The 19870-nt window shown below is 39.0% G+C and overlaps 1 protein-coding gene across 2 annotated transcripts; it reads left to right on the forward strand.

Moving 5' to 3' along the window:
* The first annotated feature begins 8914 nt into the window (after nt 1–8914).
* Nucleotides 8915–11228, forward strand: LOC148038923 (uncharacterized). Of its 2 annotated transcripts, none has more exons than XM_087675504.1 (6): nt 8915–9139; nt 9661–9720; nt 9790–10008; nt 10197–10297; nt 10419–10534; nt 10689–11228. In XM_087675504.1, exons 1-6 carry the CDS (start codon nt 9097–9099, stop codon nt 10843–10845), a joined length of 696 nt encoding a protein of 231 aa, XP_087531630.1. In that variant the 5' UTR covers nt 8915–9096; the 3' UTR covers nt 10846–11228. The 2 variants fall into 2 exon arrangements, with proteins under 2 accessions (XP_087531630.1, XP_087531631.1); XM_087675505.1 differs by having other exon boundaries at nt 8917–9139; nt 9633–9720; nt 10689–11223.
* Nucleotides 11229–19870: the final 8642 nt, after the last annotated feature.

Consider the following 19870-nt stretch of genomic DNA (forward strand, 5'->3'; position numbering starts at 1 on the left):
GACATTCTCATTTTCCTGCTTGAGGGTGGTCGTAGCAACTCTTGGGGTTCTTGGCCTCTTATTTAGGCAATTTAGGGCGATGTGTCCAACGTTTCCAAAAAATAGGCATAGATGATTTTCTCTTCATCTTTGCTTTTCTTGTGGGGTCAAGGGCTAGAATTTTGTAATATTTATTTGCATTGATTCAAGCTTAGTTTCTTCCCTGATTAGGGTTGGGTTCCATTGGTGAGGCCTTAATTCTTCTCACTTTTCTTGCTTCCTCTCAAACAATATATTATCACACTGGATGGCTTGCATGATATAATCATTGAGTGTTTTTGCCTCATGCATAGTGAGCATAAGGTCCTTGATGTCATCTTGAAGACCCCATCTAAATTGGCTGATAAAATACTCCTCATGCCAAGTGAGGTCACATATTAATTGCCTAAATTCAGATGCATAAGCAGAGGTAGGGTGGTTACCTTGTTGTAGCTTCCGAAGTTTTGCTTCTACTACACAACCAGTATCTGCATCTCCAAAATGTGGAAGTGAGCTTGCAAAGAAATGCCTCATAGTTATGAAGTATTGGCATATTCTTTTCCAAGATTGGGGCAAACCATGATATATCTTGGACACAAAGCAAAGTCCCAATGAATCCCACCTTGGAAGCGTCATCTAGATACATATCTAGTTGCGTGCAAATATAGAGCTTTACTTGCTGTAGGAATCTTGTAAACTTGGAATGGTCACCATTGAACTTCACTGGCATGTTGATCTTGGGTTCTCTTGTTGGGGGTTGATAAACACGTGGAATCATTTGATCACTTCCTCTGTTGTTTTACAAGTCTTGGATTGGGTCTTGCATCTCTCGAAGTGCAAGGCCTAGATGCATAGGGTGTTCTATTTGAAGTTGCACTTGTTATTCATTCAAGTCTTGAATTTGTTGTTGGGGTTTTTGAAGGGAGGCCACGATTCTTTCAATGGTCACCTTCATGGTGCTCAACGGGGCTAGAAAGTAGACTTGCCAAAGTGTTATGGGAGCACTAGACTGTGCTCGAGAGAGACTAGACTAGATGCAAGATTTGTTATAAGATTTCTGATTACAAGATAATCCCACATAGGGGTACAAGGTACAATGATAACTTAACAAGATACAAAAAATCCCACAACCCAGGACCATAGGTATAGCAATAGGACTCGATAGGATATGAAAGATCCCACTACCTAGGACCGTAGGTATGGATACAAGATATTAGAATTACAAGATCTCCCTCAACGAGGATGAACAAGATATAAGGTAGTACTAGACAATACCTCATACTATGAGATTACGAGGTGAAAAGACAACAAGAGTATAATGGATGACAAGACTAGATACGATGACTAGACAAAAACTAGAACTCGAACTTGAAGTTACTTACTTAGAGGTCTCGACTCCTTGAGCTCCCAAGATTGGCATTGTCAAGATTGAAGAGCTCTATGGAGAGCCCCTCCTTTTATAGGTGTTGGAGGGCGCCTAAAGATCTTCTAGAATGTTCCATGATGACATCATTGATGATGCAGGCAATGACATAGCATATGATAGTTTTATGATGGCATCATCATGATGTAGGAGATGATATGGCATACCTTTTAGAAGGTTCTATGATGACATGGCAAGGGTAGGTTAGCATAGTTAGCTCGAGGAGGTCTTGTTAAGGGTGTGCTTGCATGGGGTATGGATTCATATGGCATAAGCAAGAACTAATCCATACACTTGATCATGGCATGTTCATGACACTCCCTCCCTCCCACGAGGATTCACTAGTAGTAATAAGGAGAAGTCACCTGTGTGTAAGAAATATATGAAAATACCCCTTATCTACCCCCTATTTATGGGGCCTTACTTTATAAAATGTACCTTCCTTCCCTTAAATAACCCCCCTCCCTTACACTCACATGGTACCATACGGCAAACCCTAGTGGACCCCCTGAGCTCCCTCCCTCTCTCTTTTCTTCCCTTTTGTCCTTTTTTGTTTTCTCACTCCCCTCGTTTTATACTTCTCTCTCTCTATCCTACCCCCTCTCTCTCCTCTTTTTGTCCTACCCTCCCTCCCTCCCTTGTCCTCCTCGTCCTCCTCTCTCTCTTTTCACCCTTGTGTTTTTTTCTTCTCTCTCCCCCCCTCTTTTCTTCTTTTTCTTCTTCACTCTCTCACTACCTCTCACTCACTCTCTCTTCCCCCCTTTAATTCCTCTCCCCCTTCTTCTTCTTCTTCTTCTTCTTCTTCTTCTTCTCTCTCTCTCTCTCTCTCTCTCTGTCTCTCTCTCTCTCTCTCCTTATTTGTCTCTTCTCTCTCTCTCCCCTCTTTTCTTCTTCTTTTCTTACTCACCTTTTTGTCTCTCCCTTCCTCTTTCTCTTTCCCCTCTTTTCTCCTCTCTCTCTTTCTCGCTCCATTTTCCTTCTTTTTTTCTCACACTCTCTCATCATTTTTCCTCTCCCCCCTTCTCTTTTCCTTTTCTCTTCTCTCTCTCTATCTCTCTTGCCCTCCATTTTTTTCTTATTTTCTTCTCTTACTCTCTTTCATCTTTTTTCCTCTCTCTTTCTTTTTGCTTATTTTTGTCATCTCTCTCTCTCTCTCTCACTCATTTTGTTACCTTTTTCTATCATCATTTTGTTCTTGTCTCTCTTCGTTTTCCCTACCTCCTTTATCCTTTCTCTCTTTCTCCTTTTCTCCTTTTCTTTTCTCTCTCCTTTCTCTTCTTTTTCCCTCCTCTCTCTCTCTCTCTCTCTCATGGCACACAATCTTTGAGCCCACACATTGCCTTTCACCCACCCACCACTGCTACTCTTGTCCACCCGTTGTTGCTCCTACTACATCCACTGAGATTCCCTTATTCCATTGTTGCTCTACCACCACTATTCATGCTCATTGACACCCCCCCCTCGGTTTTCGCCGCTGCTGGCTAGAGATGCCGGGGGGAGAGAGAGAGAGAAAAGAGAGCATTGAGACTCCCTTCACTTGTTGTTGCTTTGCCACTATCCGCCCTGCGTCACCACTTGCTCTGCCACTGTCAGCACCCCCCCACCACTTGCTAGAGATGCACAAAGAGAGAGAGAGAGAGAGAGAGTGTGTGTGTGTGTGTGTGTGTGTGTGTGTATGTGTGATTTTTTCTCTCTTTGTGCTTCTCTCTCTCTCTCTCTCTCTCTCTCACCCCCATGTCACGCAATCTTCACTCTAGTCCCCCCCGAAGGCCACCACTCACTGGAGATGCACAGAGAGAGAGAGAGAGAGAGAGAGAGAGAGAGAGAGAGAGAGAGAGAGAGAGAGAGAGAGAGAGAGAGAGAGAGAGAGAGAGAGAGAGAGAGAGAGAGAGAGAGAGAGAGAGAGAGAGAGAGAGAGAGAGAGAGAGAGAGAGAGAGAGAGAGAGAGAGAGAAAGAGAGAGAGAGTGAGAGTGAGAGAGAGTGAGTGTGTGTGTGTGTGTGTGTGTGTGTGTGTGAGTGAGTAAGTGATCACATAACTTTTAATACGATGAGAGAGGGAAATTTTGAAATAGGTTTGGAATCTTTTGGCTAGTTTTGAGATGAGGTTCATGGTGATTTTGGTGCTTCGGTGGTGGTGGCTACCTAAGCCACAATCAAAATAATATAATAATATAAAGTATAGATATAGATATGAAAAATATTTTATATTTTTATAGTTATTATTCTTGGTGTATGCTTGTTATATGAAAATTATACTATACTCTCATAATTATTTCCTTTTATATGGTAAATAACTTTGTTACATAGTTGTTTTCTCGTTGCTAAATACTATTTTATGAAGAGGATAACAAGAACCACCATAAAGAATCTAACTAGATATTTCTTGCTACATATGATAAGTTCTTTGCAACTCCTGCACAAGGCGAGTAGTGCCAGTGTAATATAATGGAGCGGGGTGAGCCTCGTCCATGTTCAAGGAAAAGATTTGGTCCAACTTCGCCTCCGACTCTGCTACTCCACCTCATTTGACGTCCGAATCTGCCTCGTCCGATGTCCGACTCCACCATTCCATCTCATTTGATGTCAAACGTTTGACACGTGTGACCGTTTTCTCGCTACTTTTGGGCGGGAACTGACCATTCCTGCCACCAGGTGGGGGGCATGCAGGCCTTCCTGCAAACTGTTGGACGCCTCAGCCAACACCTCTAGGGGCATGGTCGAGGTGCTGCCTCCTCTCGCAGGGGTTCCCCCTTCTCTTAGTGCTCCTCTGGTGATGAGCCCTACTCCACTCAATCATTGCCCTTCCCCTCAACTTTTCATGAACAAAAATCTAATGCCAATTGGAATCCTTCCCATACTCAAGCCATGACGAATATCATCATAGGGGCCGTCCCCCCTATAACAAATATTGCATGCCTCACCCCACTTTTCTTTGCCATACATGCATGTTAACCCCCTATTTAACACCTCTCAACATGTTAGTTCTGGACTGCCCCCTAGGATCTTGCCTTTGGCTCACATCTTGCAAGTACTTCGGCATTGGCCAGCCATGGAATATCCCATTTCTTTGGCTTGCAAGGAAGCTATTCTCCGCAATCAGGAACACATAGTGCAGGCTCCGTCATCGAATTAGTACATTCCCACCCTGAAGCGGTACACTCCAAAATGAGGTCCAAAGAGGAAACACTTGGGTCGTAGACCGAACGTAAGAACTCCTCCCCAAACCAAGAAGAGGAAGGTATATGCTCCATTACCTTGGAAGATGAAGTAATAGATTGTGTGTTTTTCCTGTATAACTACCGTGCCCTTATTGGCCTTTGCCATGGCTCGAGACCTCCAATTGAGGTCTCGAGATCGTGGATTAGAGTACACTAGGGCAACCTGGGATTCAAGGTTGTGTCTACAAGATATCTACCCAATAACTATTTCATCTGTTCGAGACTAGAGACATGGTGGTCTCCGTTCTGTCTCATGGACAATGGATGCTGCGTAATGCTCCACTAACTTTATTTAAATGGTCTATAGATTTCGACCTTAATGCCCCCAATCCTACAAAAGTGCCCGTCTAAATTGAGCTCCTAAATTTTCCTGACCCCCTTCCACTCCTTGCTAGGCTTGATAGCAGCCCCTTTAGGGAAAATATTAGGGTAGAGACTCTCCTCTAATATCAATCCGAGGTGGCATCCCCAGATTTTAGTGGAAGTGGATGTTAGTAAGAAGCTAGAGGACAAGATAATAATCATGAATTAGAAGGGTTAGCCCATTCGTACACATCCAATTATATATAAAAATCTCCCTAATTCTTGCTTCAAATGCATGAAACATGGACACTTTATTAGGGATTGCCCTGAATGGGGCAAAGAACAGAAGGAGGATGAGGAGAGAAACACCCCCCCCCCCCCCCCCCCCCCCCCCCCCCCCCCCCACAACAAACGAAGATGAGGAAGGATTCCAAAGAGTGCAAAATAGAAAACACATTAACAAGAATCAAAAGGCTCAAATAGGGAAAAAGCATAATAATACTAAGTTTAACTCTTTGAATAGATACACAGCCTTGCTTGAGAATTGTGGTGATATAGTCCATGACGCTAATGGGCCAGGGAAAACCACTGAGGTAGAATCTGATCACGAGGACGACTTTGTTGACGGAACACAATTTTTTTAGGAAACACAAATGTAGGTAGATGAACTTGAGAAATAAATTAATGACCTAGATGCAATTAAAATGGATGTAACATTGGCTGAGGGGGTCTAAAATAATGAGAAATTAGGGACGGAGGAGAAGTCCCTCCCCACCTGCCCTCAACTTGCAGATGCGGATCATCACCATCCCCCCCAATCCAATCCGAATTCTAGAAGTGTTGGAATCAATCAAAGAAGATTATCTACCATGAATGCAGGAAATGCCAGCCCCTGCCAATAGGTAAGGGTCCCAAGGCTAAAGGCTCCAACTCTAAAAATAACAAGAATTAATTATAAACAAGCTCAAGATAATTAACTTCAACTGTAAATGACTTACTGACCCCAATAGGGCATGAATCATCAAGACTTGGCTCTTTCAACACAATATCAAACAAAATGTAGTTTGCCTACAAGAAGTGAAGGTGGCCAGTCCCCATCTTGCTAAAAATCTAGAGCTTCTTTCACGTCAATTTCAATGGATTTTTACAAACCATCTGGGTGGAGGTGGTGGCACAGTCATAGGGATTTTAGTAAAATTATCCCATCTCATTAAAGCAGTACTCAAGGACATTGCCCATGCTTGGGTATTAGTAGTCTTCAAAGGATAAGAAGACTAGGCAAAACAAACCCAAACAAGGGTAAGGCAAGAGCGGAGGGCAAAACTGTATCAGGAAATCTCTTTCATAGAAGATAGAATAACTAAAGGGGAACCTTACCTTTAGGATTTGCTTCTCTCTAGAAGGCTGGCCCTTAGACAAGAAGAGGCCTTAGAAGCTAAAAGTTTATGCCTTTGTTTTAGAGATTGGTGGTCAAACCACATGGATAGACTGCTTAGGTAAATTTTAGTATCCTGAAGGCCAAGCAGGTCAAAGAGAGGCTTCCCCTGTTGAAAAAACCTGATGGCACATTTGCCTCAGATCAAGCAGAAAACCTAACGATCACCTTTTTGGTAAAACAAACAAACCTACATTAGAGCAGATAGCCTCCAAAGCCATGATTTTTCGATACAGAAAAAGAGTTATCCCACCCAAATTAACTCCAATTTTGGACATGGACCTCTCAACAATTGAGATAGCAGACTTGATTAATTCTTTAGCTAAGAGGAAGATCTTGGGCCTCGATGGGCTTCCCAATGAATTCTTTCAAGAATTCAAAAACCTTTTGGTCATGGCCCTTATGGAGGTATGGGCTGAAGCAGTCCATTATGGGGCTCTCCCTATCACAATTAACCAAGGGATGGTTAAACTAATTCACAAGAAGGGAGCTAAGGAGCATTTGAGCAACTGGCGGCCCATAACATATCTCAACTCCACATACAAGGTCTTCGCCAAGGCCTTGGCAATGAGACTGGTACACCATATGCAAGCTTGGATACAGAAGGAGCAAAAAGGCTTTGTTAAGGGCTACTACATACTGGATGCTATCATCATTTTGGGGAGGGAATGGAATATGTAGAGAAACAACATCAGGACTTTGTGTTTCTCAAGATAGATTTCGATAAGGCCTATGATAGGCTAGAGTGGGACTATACACTACAATCCTTAGTAGACATGGGATTAGGCAAGAGGTATGTCAATTTTGTATCTATTCTGCTTGGGAATGCTACCATAGCTATCTCGGTCAATGGTGTACTAACAGAGTCATTCAATATGCGTAGGTCCATCCGGCAAGGATGCCCTCTAGCACCTCTCCTCTTTGCCATAGCTGCAGATGGATTAGGCTAGCTCTCAGAGCACTTTAGACTTCGGGGTAAAATTAGGGGCATCAAACTACCCATTCTCACCTTTTGGAACTGCTTGGACATATTTTGTTTAGCCTCAGGCTCCAAAATGAACCATACCAAAACTGGAGTCAGAACTCTTATCCAGGTCCCTCCTCAATGGATCCTTGAGGCCGGTTGCCAAATAATCCTAGAAGGAGAGGTTTTTCGACTATTAGGTATCCCTATGGGCTTTGGAACGACATTAAAACAAAGATGGCAATGGGTAATGAACAAAATCCATTCTAAACTAGAAAGATGAAAAGGGTTCCCACAAGGAATGGCTTCACACAATGTTATTCTCAAGTACATTCTATTGGTGTCTACTTCCTGGCATGCTGAACACCCCCCCCCCCCCCCCCCCCCCCCCCCCCCCCCCCCCCCCCCTCAAACAACTCAAATCCTTATTAAGGAACTTTCTTTGGGGGGGGAGACCCTTATAAATATAAATGTCCTAAAGTTTCTTGGACATGCACCCTCTCCAAAGACAAAGGGGGATTGGGGCTTATAGACCTCTTCACTCTTTCCGAGAAATTAGTTGTGAAGTGGGTCAACAGATGCCTGCTTAACCAAGAGGAGGACTGGGCAATCCTTTTGCTCAATTAGATTCAAGACTTCAATGTCGATCAACACTCCCAGTTTAAAGACCTACCAATCCACACCATAGTATTCTCCCCAGACAAGTATAAATCACGCACTACATCCCCACTTGTCAAACGTATCTAGGAAGCATGGCATCAATATAAAAGACTAGTAACCATCCGTGAGGCCCAGAAGTCAAGGATATGGAGTGGAAGAGACTCCATTTGGATAAGCCTCACTCTCCTCCCAATTGAACCTCATCAGTATGGGATAGCTTCCAAACTTAACAGGAAAGGAATCAAAATCTGGTTGGACATTTGGGACAAGGACAATAGGACCTGGAGAGATCTAGAAGAGCAAAATGCAGTACATGTTGAACAATGATGACTTAAGGTTCATTCAAGACTGGAGGAAAAGAATCTGGCAAGATGTTAACCCAATGCTTATTCAATGTAATGTGCAGGATAAGGTGAAGGATTTTGGGTGGAACACCAAGTCCTCTCTGCTCCCTCTGCCCAACTTACCCAAGGGCAACAATAAACTTATCATTGCCCTCAATCAGAGATGGCATCTTAACTAGAATTACTATCAATGGGAATATCGTTTTCAACAAATATAACTCCTTACCTCCCCCCAAAGGTTTCTCATCTGCTATGGCTCATACTCCATAAGGCGGTCTGGACCCAAGCAGAACGTATCGGGATAGGCAATGGCCTATGTCCATGGTGCAAGAGGGATAAAGAAACCATAGTGCACCTTTTTATTTTATGCCTAGGTAACAGGTGTTATGTAAACTGGTGATAAGAAATTTGTTAGAACTACGCGTATCTTAGTTTTCGTCACATTCCTCCACGAAGGGTTGGGAATACTCCAAAATCAACCAAAAAAGAAAACAATTTGAACCTCCAGAACGTGTGGTGTGTCTCGCGATGTCCATGTCGTGTCGGCCACTCCTTTCCTTTCTTGTGACGAATAAATCAAAACAGAAATTTCTGCGCCTCTTTTTCTCTGGCGTGTCTGTCTCTCTCTCCGTCATTCTTCTCTTCGTCTGCGCGTCTCTCTCTCTCTCTCTCTCCCTCTCTTTCTCTGCCGTCCGTCCTGCTCTCAGCGCCCTTCCTTCGTTCTTCTGCCATGAGCAACTCCACCGCCCTCCCGACCGCAAGAACCCTTAACGGTATGTCAGTCTCTTCCCTGCAATCAATCTTTCCTTCGGAGCTTTTTATTCTGCTTAATTTGATCTGTTTCGTTATCCTCCGACCTCGAATTGATTGTCAGCAGGTTTATCTAATTTTCCGTCGAGGGTAGAGTAGATATTTGGGAATTGGGAAATGCTTGCGTTCGGTGGTCTATGCCAAATGTTTTGTTTAATTTGTCATAGAAGCCTTCTGAGCTTGCTCTAAACTCACTGTGCTCCCTCGTGAAACGTTCGGTGAATTGTTGTAATGATTGTGAAAGACTCTGATTTTCTTGCATGCCAGTCAATGTGCGGAATGACATTCAGAAGATGTCGACCTTCTTTGATAATCAGTATACATATGAATGTTATGATCCAGAGTGTTTTTCCTTGTGTGTGTGCACACTAAGAGTCAGACTTCAACATTGTTTAAATTCCTGAATGGAACAAATTCCGTGGTTCATAGTGCGAATCTGTGTCTGCCCTGTGCCAGTCTTAATACGAAGTTACAATGCCCACAGATCAAACTTCGCCAGCTTCTCGGACCAGAAATGCAAGGAGTGATAGGTCAGCTGGTAAAGGTAATTCATGATCTTGTAATTCTCCTGATTATGACTGGATGCCACAGTTGGTGACTCTTGCTTTTTTAGGGAGGAGGAGGAGGGCTGCTGCTGAGCAGAGGAGATCAGAACAGCAGCATTGGAGTCGTCTCATGCATGACAGTGAGGAGGAGATACTGGTTGCCCCTAGGCCTGTCAGCAGAAGACAGTTGAGACGATCAGCAAGGATTGTGGCTGGAGATAATTTCGAGGATTGCCACACCTCGTATGATGAGGCTTATGATGACGATGACCTTGATGTTGCGCTTGGTAATCAACTTTCAGGGGTGCTAGAGCACTCTCTCTGCCTTAATTTATGAGTGCCATTATCCTTTCTTTTGTTTAGGAGGTATGTTTGACAGGGTGTATGCCTTGTAAAGCTGAGTGCCTTGTTTAACCTGATAGTTCCTGCCCTAAAGATAGAGCGTTTTCTTATTCCTTGGATGATTCTCGTGTAGCAATCTCTCTCTCGCTGTCGGAAAACAATAGGTCGAATGATTCAATACTGGCTGCAGGCTCGGTTGTTTCTGGACACGGACATGTAGACATGTCATACGAGGTAATGAGAGGCAGTTAACATTGATTTCACATTGTATTCAGGGTGGTATTAATTATCTTCTGCTGTGATCACGTGTCATAGTGTTGTCAGTAAACATAATTCTGACATTCATTGTTGGCAGAGTCTTGTATTGCTGGAAAATGTGAAATGTACAGCCTCTTCTGACATTGTTAATACCCTGATTGGGAAAACTTATATGAAGGACCACGACATCTTATCTTACAAAAGCATTGATGAGTAAGTAATGTTGATTTGCATGTTCTGCAGTTCGTATAAGATGTCTTTTGTAGAGGAGTGGCTGTGCTTTTATCTTCCTACACAGTTGGGGTTTGGCCTTACTAGAACTGAGCTAACAGATCGTTGTATTCAATGTGGTTACTGTTGTTTCCAGACTCTGCACAGTTTGTCTGGTTGAGTTTAAAGAGGGAGATCCACTTATGGTATTGCCCTGTACTCATGCTTATCATGAGGCATGTGGTTCTGAGTGGTTCCTAAATCACTCAAAATTATGCCCAGTGTGTAAGCATGATGTCACTGGGGTTCCTTGAAGAAGAAACACTTGCAATGCCAAGTACATCTTCAATTCCGAAGAGAAGAGTTCCCTTCAGAATTCACCACATGGTACTTTGTGCATGCTGTTTATATGGATAACTTGTACATACCAGCTCCTGATACATGTACTAACAGCTCCCAATACAATGTCCCTCAAGGGGACATACATCATTTAATCATTCTTTTAATTCTGTTTTAATAATAAACTGCAGTAATACAGAAGGCAGCTGTAGCTTATGATAGATTTGTAGAGGTTACATTAATGAAAGATCAAGATTTAGACGGTTTGAGAAGATCACAAATGTATGTGATATTTTTTTTCATCTTTGACTTCCAAGTCTAACAATGAATTGAACTCTATATACCAGACTTGGACTGCATACATTAGACATGTCGCATGTAGGAGCATTAGTATCAGACAAACCATGTTGCATCTGGGAACACTACATTGAGAGACTGCATATTTACATTATTGCAAATGAATCTTGCTGAGTACGCCCTGATGTAGCAAGTCACGTTTGAGTCTCAGAGTAAGCATTTCATGTTGCCAATATGCTTATGGTGTAGAATAAGTTGTTCATTGCAGACAAGTAACATGCTCTGTGGATTTTCATAGGGTGTGAATCATGTTTCAGATGATTGTAGATCCCTTAGCTTGATTTGAGAGCAGAAGTAGCTTTCCATTGCAGATGTGAAATGTGCTACATGAATTGCCTTTTATGACTCGTAATGGAGACACATTCTTTTATGGATGTGCACAATGATACTAACATTTTCCTTTCTAAGCAATGGCATGCGAGGGAATCATGTCATGCTTGTGTAATGTGCCTGATAGAACCGTGCAGTGCTTGTATAATGCGCCTTTTTTAATTGGTGGCTTCCTTATGTAGGTGTCTTGTTATTTTAGCATGCATCTAGTTATATATGCATGGACTGTGTCTATATCTTTTATTATTGAGAACATCTCTCTTCATCAACCTATTGGAATCCGAGTCCTATTGAGCTGGTGTCTTTCTCAACCAATTGAAGTATGGATGGTAATGTAGTTTTTGCATGTGATGCCTTGAAACAAGTGCTGATATGGATTCTATTTTTGTTCACTTTCTTGTCAAGATAGAGAAAGCTTGTGCCATGTAAGGCCAAATGGAGATCCACAATGGTATTAGTTATAGGGATGGGGATCCACAATGCTATTACACATGGGATTTCTTTTGAAAGTTTTAATGGTACCACATTCTTGTGGACAATGAATAGGTATATAGGTGTAGATCATAATATAGGTTCGCGAAGGGGGATTGACCTATGGGACGAGGGATAGATTATATAACCTTGAGGCAAAGAGAGAGCTGAACATGGCACATCTCACATGACTTTTTGAAGTAGTGGACATTTACTTTTTTCATCACTTGAACTTTTACCTTTGCTTTGCATCAATCATAGTAAACCTACACACATCAGCTTGAACATACTTATTTTGCCTTTCCCAAGAGGTGCAAGAGAGCTCTACCAATTTGCTCTCTTAGATGAGTGCAAGAGAGCTCTACCAAATTGCATGAGGTAGAATAAATCAACATTAAAAAATACTCTAATATATTTGGAAGTTTTAGAAATTTGCATTGTAACTTCTCAAGAACTACAGCTGTTCTTGATGAGGCAGTTGCTTCTTTGTTCTTTTTATCACTAATTTCAACCTTTCATTTGTGTGAAGCACAAAAGCCAATACATGAGTGTGAGCATAATTACTCTCTAAAACGTGTGCAAGATAGTTCTACCAAATTGCACAAGGTAGAAAGAATACACTTAAGAAAGTCCTCAAAATTCTTTGGATGTTTTAGATGTCTACATTGAAACTTTCGAAATCCAAAGTCATTCTTGTACCATGCTTGGTAGCAAGATGGTTTTGTTGCACAAATATGAATTGTAGACAGATTTTAGTTGTATCATTTGAGCATCGAATTGGACCTTTAAAAGCTCCCACCTTTTGTACTCAATGCCAATGGAGGAATTATTCCTAGCAAACATGTACTAAAGAGTAGAATTGTGGGCAAATGGTTAAGAGTAATATAGTTGGTTTTTCGAACTTTTGTATAATATTGCATGCACCCTAACATTTTTTATGTATTAAGTGGTATGATTGTGCAATGCTCGAACTTCTCTTAGTGGTTGAGATGGTGTCATTTCCATTTTGGCCATGCCCATATTGTCTTAGGTGCCCTTTTGTGCACACATGATGCACCTCCAGTGACATCCCATCATTCTATTTATGTCACTTGGTCTTGATCTATTAGTTAGTTGACATATTGGATTCATCATAAATGTTGACTGTATGCATATTAGAATGTATAGCATGGGTAGATCTAGCATTGAGGTAAATTGGCTTATGATTTATGTTGCACTAGAAAACCTTAATGCCATTGTAACATTCAAATCAAGGTAAGGTGGATGGTCATGCAAAGAGATCCATTGTTGTAAAAACTCTCAGTCTAATGAAACCCACGATTGTATGTGTAGTGCCATATGCTTAATATAATCTCCAATGCATACATAATTATGTAAATATAGTCATCTCCTTTCTATACGGAGTTACAAGATTAGTAAAATCATTTTAATAAACCATGCATCGTTTGATTGGTTCTCATTAGAAAATCATTTGTCAACATGTGTTAAAAGGAAAAAATGTCATTACAATTTCTCTCATTTAAGATTATGAATGGTGTTGCAAGAAAATGTCATCACAATTCCCTCATTTAAGATTGTGAATTGTAATTTAACTTTATAATCTTATGTGATACTTGCATCACCCCATTAAATAGAATAGGCTAAATTATGTATATATACCACTAAGAGAGTGATTTAAAATAAGCACAAAATACATTGGAGTCATTGAGTCCAAATGCCAACATTATTTTTATTAAGATGGTAATTTGAGCCCTTTATAATGGACAAATATACATGGTCAAAACTAGCTGTGCTCAAATAGGTAATGCAAACAATTAGGATAATTTTGCAAGGTCCACAATTAATAATGGCGAACCTGTAGTGAAGGGTGAGGCCCCAAGTGAAAGCACGTCAGGGAAAGCAAGAGTTATGGTGCAAGGAGCAAGAGAGCAAGAGTAAGAGAGACATAATATGAGAACTCCAACGGTCTCGGCCTTCGATTAGGGGAGTTTTGAGGTTTCGAAAATGCCTTTTAGGAGATAGAGAGTGCTCTAGACCAATAGGAACAAAGCCTCCATAACGAAAATTCTATTTTAAAAAAGGTAAAAAATAATTTTATAAAAAGATACATATATAATAATATTATGAATTTGAATTATCAATATCTATTTTTAGCCTCTTATATTCGTGATTATGATATTCTTTGCATTGATGATATATAATCTCGGCCTCTTTTATTTAATGATATGTATGAATTAATGATAATGACAGGTTTACTCTAAACTTAAATGAGTAAAAAGCTTGGTACATATTTTTTTCTCTCTTTTCTTTTGTTCCTCCTGTTTTTTCCTTCTTTCTTTTGTTCCTCTTGTGGTAGGGGGGTGTGTGTGTGTGTGTGCGCGCGCGCATGCGCTATGGATACAGAAAGTCGACCTTCAACAAGGTATCCAAGCTCCCAAATCATATCCATATCAGTGTTTAACTCATTTCAAAAAGATGGAAATGGATTCCTACAATCATTAGCAAAGGCAATTGGATCACCATGCAATAGGCAAAATGTGGGAAAATGCGAAGATATGAGAGCTCGTTCATCTCTACTTGGAAGGGTAGGATCCAAGATTTCAAGCTTGGAGTAAATAAGAATAGCATAAAAGAGGCTCTGGTGCAACATGTGTTTATGCATAGAGAGCTATATTTGGAACTGGAAGTTCAAATCTTCCAATGCATAAACCAAATTTTAAGGATTTAATTCTTAAAGTCTTTCTTTTCTTGAACTTGGTTTAAGGTTTTTCATCATGACCATTCTTATATTGACAGAGATGGTCATAGAAGAATATTCTTCTATGACCATTCTTCAATATTCTTCTGGTGCAATATGTGTTTATGCATAGAGAGCTATATTTGGAACTGGAAGTTCAAATCTTCCAATGCATAAACCAAATTTTAAGGATTTAATTCTTAAAGTCTTTCTTTTCTTGAACTTGGTTTAAGGTTTTCCATTATAACATTTGTTCATTTGTCTTGTAGATGTCTATCCCTCTAATCTTGAGGAATGGCAACCGATCGAGTCTATTGTTGATGTGATGCATGGCTTGATTGGAGAAGAGATGTACAAAGGTCATACTGGAATATTCTTCTATGACTATTCTTATATTGTGTCAATAGAATGGTCATAGAAGAATATTGAGTTGGCAGAGAATGGAATATTCTCCTATGACCATTCTTATATTGTCCCCATGCAATGTAGTCAATGGGGATCAATATCCCCCATTCCTTTGCTAGATTTTTCAAGCTTTGAGTGGCCTTTGCCAAGTCCACCTACTAGTGAGGGCTATAGATGTAATATATTTTCTGAGATACATAGAGCATTAATACCTAGTATCTCAAGTAGGCTAAGCAGAGTTACTTTGTTCATGCCTATTAATATATATGTTGACTTCTTTTCTAATGCTGAGATAAGAAAATCAAAGGCTATGCTTTCAATGAAGAGACTAACATATGATCATGTTATACAATTTGTTGATGAGGGATGGGACACTAGGATAGAAGGGAAAATTATATGTAAGATAGATCAAGACTCTATAGCTTGTAAATATATGATTGCTACTCAAATTTTCATCCTTAGCTTTTATTATAGTAGATGGCATTATGTTTGTGGTAGTCTGGTTGCTTTAGATCAAAATCTTGATAATTGTAGCAAAGATCCTATAGTGGATCTTGATGTTTAGTACAATGAGGACATTATTGCAATCCTAAAGGTTAGATCATCATTTACACTACATTAAGTGAGGATGGATTTATAAAATGAAGATATTGAACTATCATACTCATTTGTGTTTAAACTTAATAAAATGTATATCTAATTTCACTTTCTGATTAATAAACATTTGTAATAGTTTTTTTTTACAGATATTGAAGAGAGAGAAGAATATACAATGCAATGATATTGAAGAAAATATCTCTTTACTGTCAATATAAAATACATGTACAAATTTTTGTCAGCCATCTCCATGACTTATACACAAGGGCTTACAATCTGAGGCAAATCTACTTTTTTTGAGAAGGAACATCCTTTCTAGGAGTCATTTTGCCTATCTTTGATGCTTTGGCTTTTGAAGGCATAGCTTTACCTGTTGTAGCTACATGCACCTCCTCTCATTCAATGTCCAAGCTCCCACTTCTTGTTGGTTGTATATAATTGGTCATTATAAACTTCAAGAGCTTTGCTCTTATATACCAAACATACTCACTTGTATAGCAATCCCTTGTAAACTGTCATACATTTGTAAGAAAATGTTTTTAGTTCAATGTTATTTTTTTTCAATGGACTATTTTGCAATAAAACTCTATCTTAAAGTTTAGTATGTTCTACATTACCTTTATAAGTTTATCATCATTGAGATAAATAAATTAAACCAATCTTCTGGCATTTACAATTACTTTCCAGCCACAAGAGTAACTATCATCCTGATGAGGACACTGCAATTAACAAGAGTAACTTGTTTATGGTAGTTTTTAGAATAATTTTTTTTTAGTATGTTCCAACCATATTAATCAAGAACTTATCGCAACTTGTCTATATTGCATTGTTGCAAGTAAGTCAGAAGGCATGGGATGCCTTTTCTTTAGCACTTCAATCAATCTTTTGCAAACTGTTTACCAAAAATGCAATAAAATTTAGAGTTATTACAAAAGAAAGGTCAGAATATTTAGATTACGTACAACAAAAAAATCAAAATATCAAGGAGACCCTAGATTATATAACTTACAACTTGGTATTTCCATGGCTTCCTTTTATAGAATCACAAAGTCTAAATCCAATTTCAATAAAACAATATCCAAAATGTATGAAATGTGAGTAGGCCTTGAAGACCAGGGAACTCAACACCATATCGCCTTTCATACGGGGGAACAATGCAAGCTCAAGTCAAATGAAACAAGATATAGCCTTACTCGAAGAAAAGAACATAACACCATTCGCATTTCATACGTCACATAACAAACATGGTAGGCCTAGTCGTATTTAACTCATCTATTCTACGAGGTATCTTCACCTTTAATCTTCTACGAGAACCAACTCAACTTTTAGACTACTTTTTGGGAAAAATTATTTACCCTAAATATCTTTATCATTTTTTATTGATATATTTTTAAAATTTTAACTTTGTAGTATATGTTTTTTCAACAGACACACATGCATTTGAAAGATTAAAAGAGATTCTTTCATTTCAACTTAGTTATTTACTTGTAGCTTGAAGTTCTATAACTTATGAAACTTAAAAGAGATTCAAAGTTCTATAACCTACATGAAGTTAAATGTATGAAACGCGAGGATGGCTTTAATGGACAAGAGAAAGCTAGCACCCACGTTACAACAGAAACTTGCACACCTTAGTCGAATGAAACGCGAGGAGACTTCATGTGGACAAGAGAAACCTAGCACCCATCGTGTTTCATATGTTTGGTATTTTTGGAGATGATTTAGTAGGAGTGTTCAAGTGATTCAAAACTTACTCATATTTTAGAAAAAAACTTACATTCTTGAGTGTTGAGTGCGTATGTTGTCGATGAAACCTTCTTTAGTTAGGCTTGCATGGAAGAATAAATTTGTACTCCAAATTAGCATTGTGTTAGTTTGGTTGAGCATAGAGAAGGTTTTGTCTTCGAAAATACTCTTTTGCGGTTTAAAAATCACGTTTAAAATGATGTTGGTTTACACATGTGGTAACTGTAATGCGTAGTTAATTTCACACATGTGACTCAAGACTGTTTTGCCTAGGAAGTTGTGCCACATGTCACTTACTTTTTTGGCATGATAGCCCTTTTATGACTTCGATTTTCAAGTTTTTTTCTTTTTCTTTTTTATTTTAAGCGCATGTCCTTCGAATTAGTGCAGCTTACTTTTTGATCAAGCATGCGGTGACCGTTGGCATATATATATATATGAATACTCAGGTTCGGGTTTTGGTTACTATTTCTTTCACATATCTTGTCTTGTCTTCGACGAGCTTTTTATCTTGTAAGCATCACAAGCCAAACCAAGCATATGCTTACAAGAAACCATTTATTCTCAGGAGCAAGGCTTGCAAATATCAGGTATCACACTTTTCTTAATATTTTTCTCTTCAATCCTGAATTTCAAGGTATCGAAGATGTTAGTTGGTTTAAAAGGAGAAAGATACATCAGGGACTTTGAAATTCTGTAATGGTTTTACTTTGTTTTTCTAGCAATATTGGTCTGGTAAACATGTACAATGATGGGGTTTTGATATTCTTGAGGTATTGTTTTGTTCAAATTTTCCAAATGTATTAAACACAAATTCGTCAAGTTTTTTTTATAAGTGACGTGTGAAACATAATTTTGTGAACTGTGAGACGGTTTGAATCATTGTTTTCGTGTTTCATGAGTCGAAAATGTTAAACAAAGTTTGATCGATGAGACTTGAAATTTCATACTTTCTCTGCTACATAAAGTTTTAATTCATTTCTTTCATCTTGTATTTCCTAAATTTTCTTAGCAATCTTTATTTAGTCTACTGTATATGAGCAAATGTGGATTTGTATATTATGACCCTTATTTTTGTTTTCTCGATTTTCTTTTGTGAGTAATCAGGATGACTAAAATGAAGTTTTCTTTAGAGGGAATGGAGGAGGAGGATTTAGAGTCACATGTGATGAAAAACTGTTTGATTTTCTTTATGCAATTGAAAATTCACCTAGATTTATTTACATCAGATATATGCTCAATGTTCCCTTTGATTTGCGCAAGAGCTTTTGAAGGATCTTGAAGATAAACTGAAGGATTTTAAGGTGTTTTATGGTAGTCATATAGAAGGCCTAGAGATTGAGGGATTTGTCCATTATAGCAATGTAATATAAGCTTCTAATGCTGCTAGAACAACTTTGCAAACAAGGTTTAGCCTTATTGATGAAGAATTCAAGAAGTGAAAAGCGGATTGCGCTTTTCATCAGAATCAACGACAATGTCTTCTTGTACAAAAGGATGTTGGATTTCTTGTATATCTTCAATATATGGATAGTTGTCCTTCAGATCTAATACAAGAGAAGAAGATGGAGGATATTGCATGCAAAGACAAAGAAGTTGAAGAGAAGTGTAAAATGTTTTAGGAGGATATTGAGAACCAGTTAGTGCAGGGATTTAATGTTGCTTTATTTAAAAGTGAGAATATTACAAAAGTGGAAGAAAAGGAGATAGAGTTGAGTGCAGAGATTGGAACATGTCCTCTTGAATGTGTCCCAACATTTCCCAGTTATATCATCAACAAAAAGAGATATGTATTGCTAAATGATATTCAACACCTTTTTTACCTTAGAGAAGATTACTGCTTTGCAATCCTTGCTGTATGGGGTCAAAATTATAAGAATTTTATAGGTTATGAAGAGGAATTGCTAGTAACTCTTGATGTTGAGGGTGAGAATTTTCAAGACAATTCTATAGCCTTGCATTCTTGTATTAATTAGATTGTGGAATATGAAAAGGGGGGGATACCTTCAGAGGAAGAGTACTTACAAATTCAATAAAGCATTGGTATTGATAATATGGAGAGAAACTGAAGTCTCCATTAGAGGAGAAACCAAAAAGCTCAATAAATCTATATGATAATAGTCTTCTTGAAGAAGATGAAAACCCTAAGGTATGAACGATAATTCTAAGATACTGAAGTCTCCATTAGAGGAGAAACCAAAAAGTTCAATAAATCTATATGATAATAGTCTTCTTGAAGACGATGAAAACCCTAAGGTATGAAAGATAATTCTAAGATATCCATTGTGATTTATATTAGAGTATGTTATGCATTATACACAAATATTTTTGGATATTTATCTACTGACATCTTATAC

Source organism: Lygodium microphyllum, chromosome 3 (genome assembly GCF_053477565.2).
Source record: "Lygodium microphyllum isolate KBCC chromosome 3, Lygodium_microphyllum_v1.1.10, whole genome shotgun sequence".
Taxonomy (NCBI): Eukaryota; Viridiplantae; Streptophyta; class Polypodiopsida; order Schizaeales; family Lygodiaceae; genus Lygodium; species Lygodium microphyllum.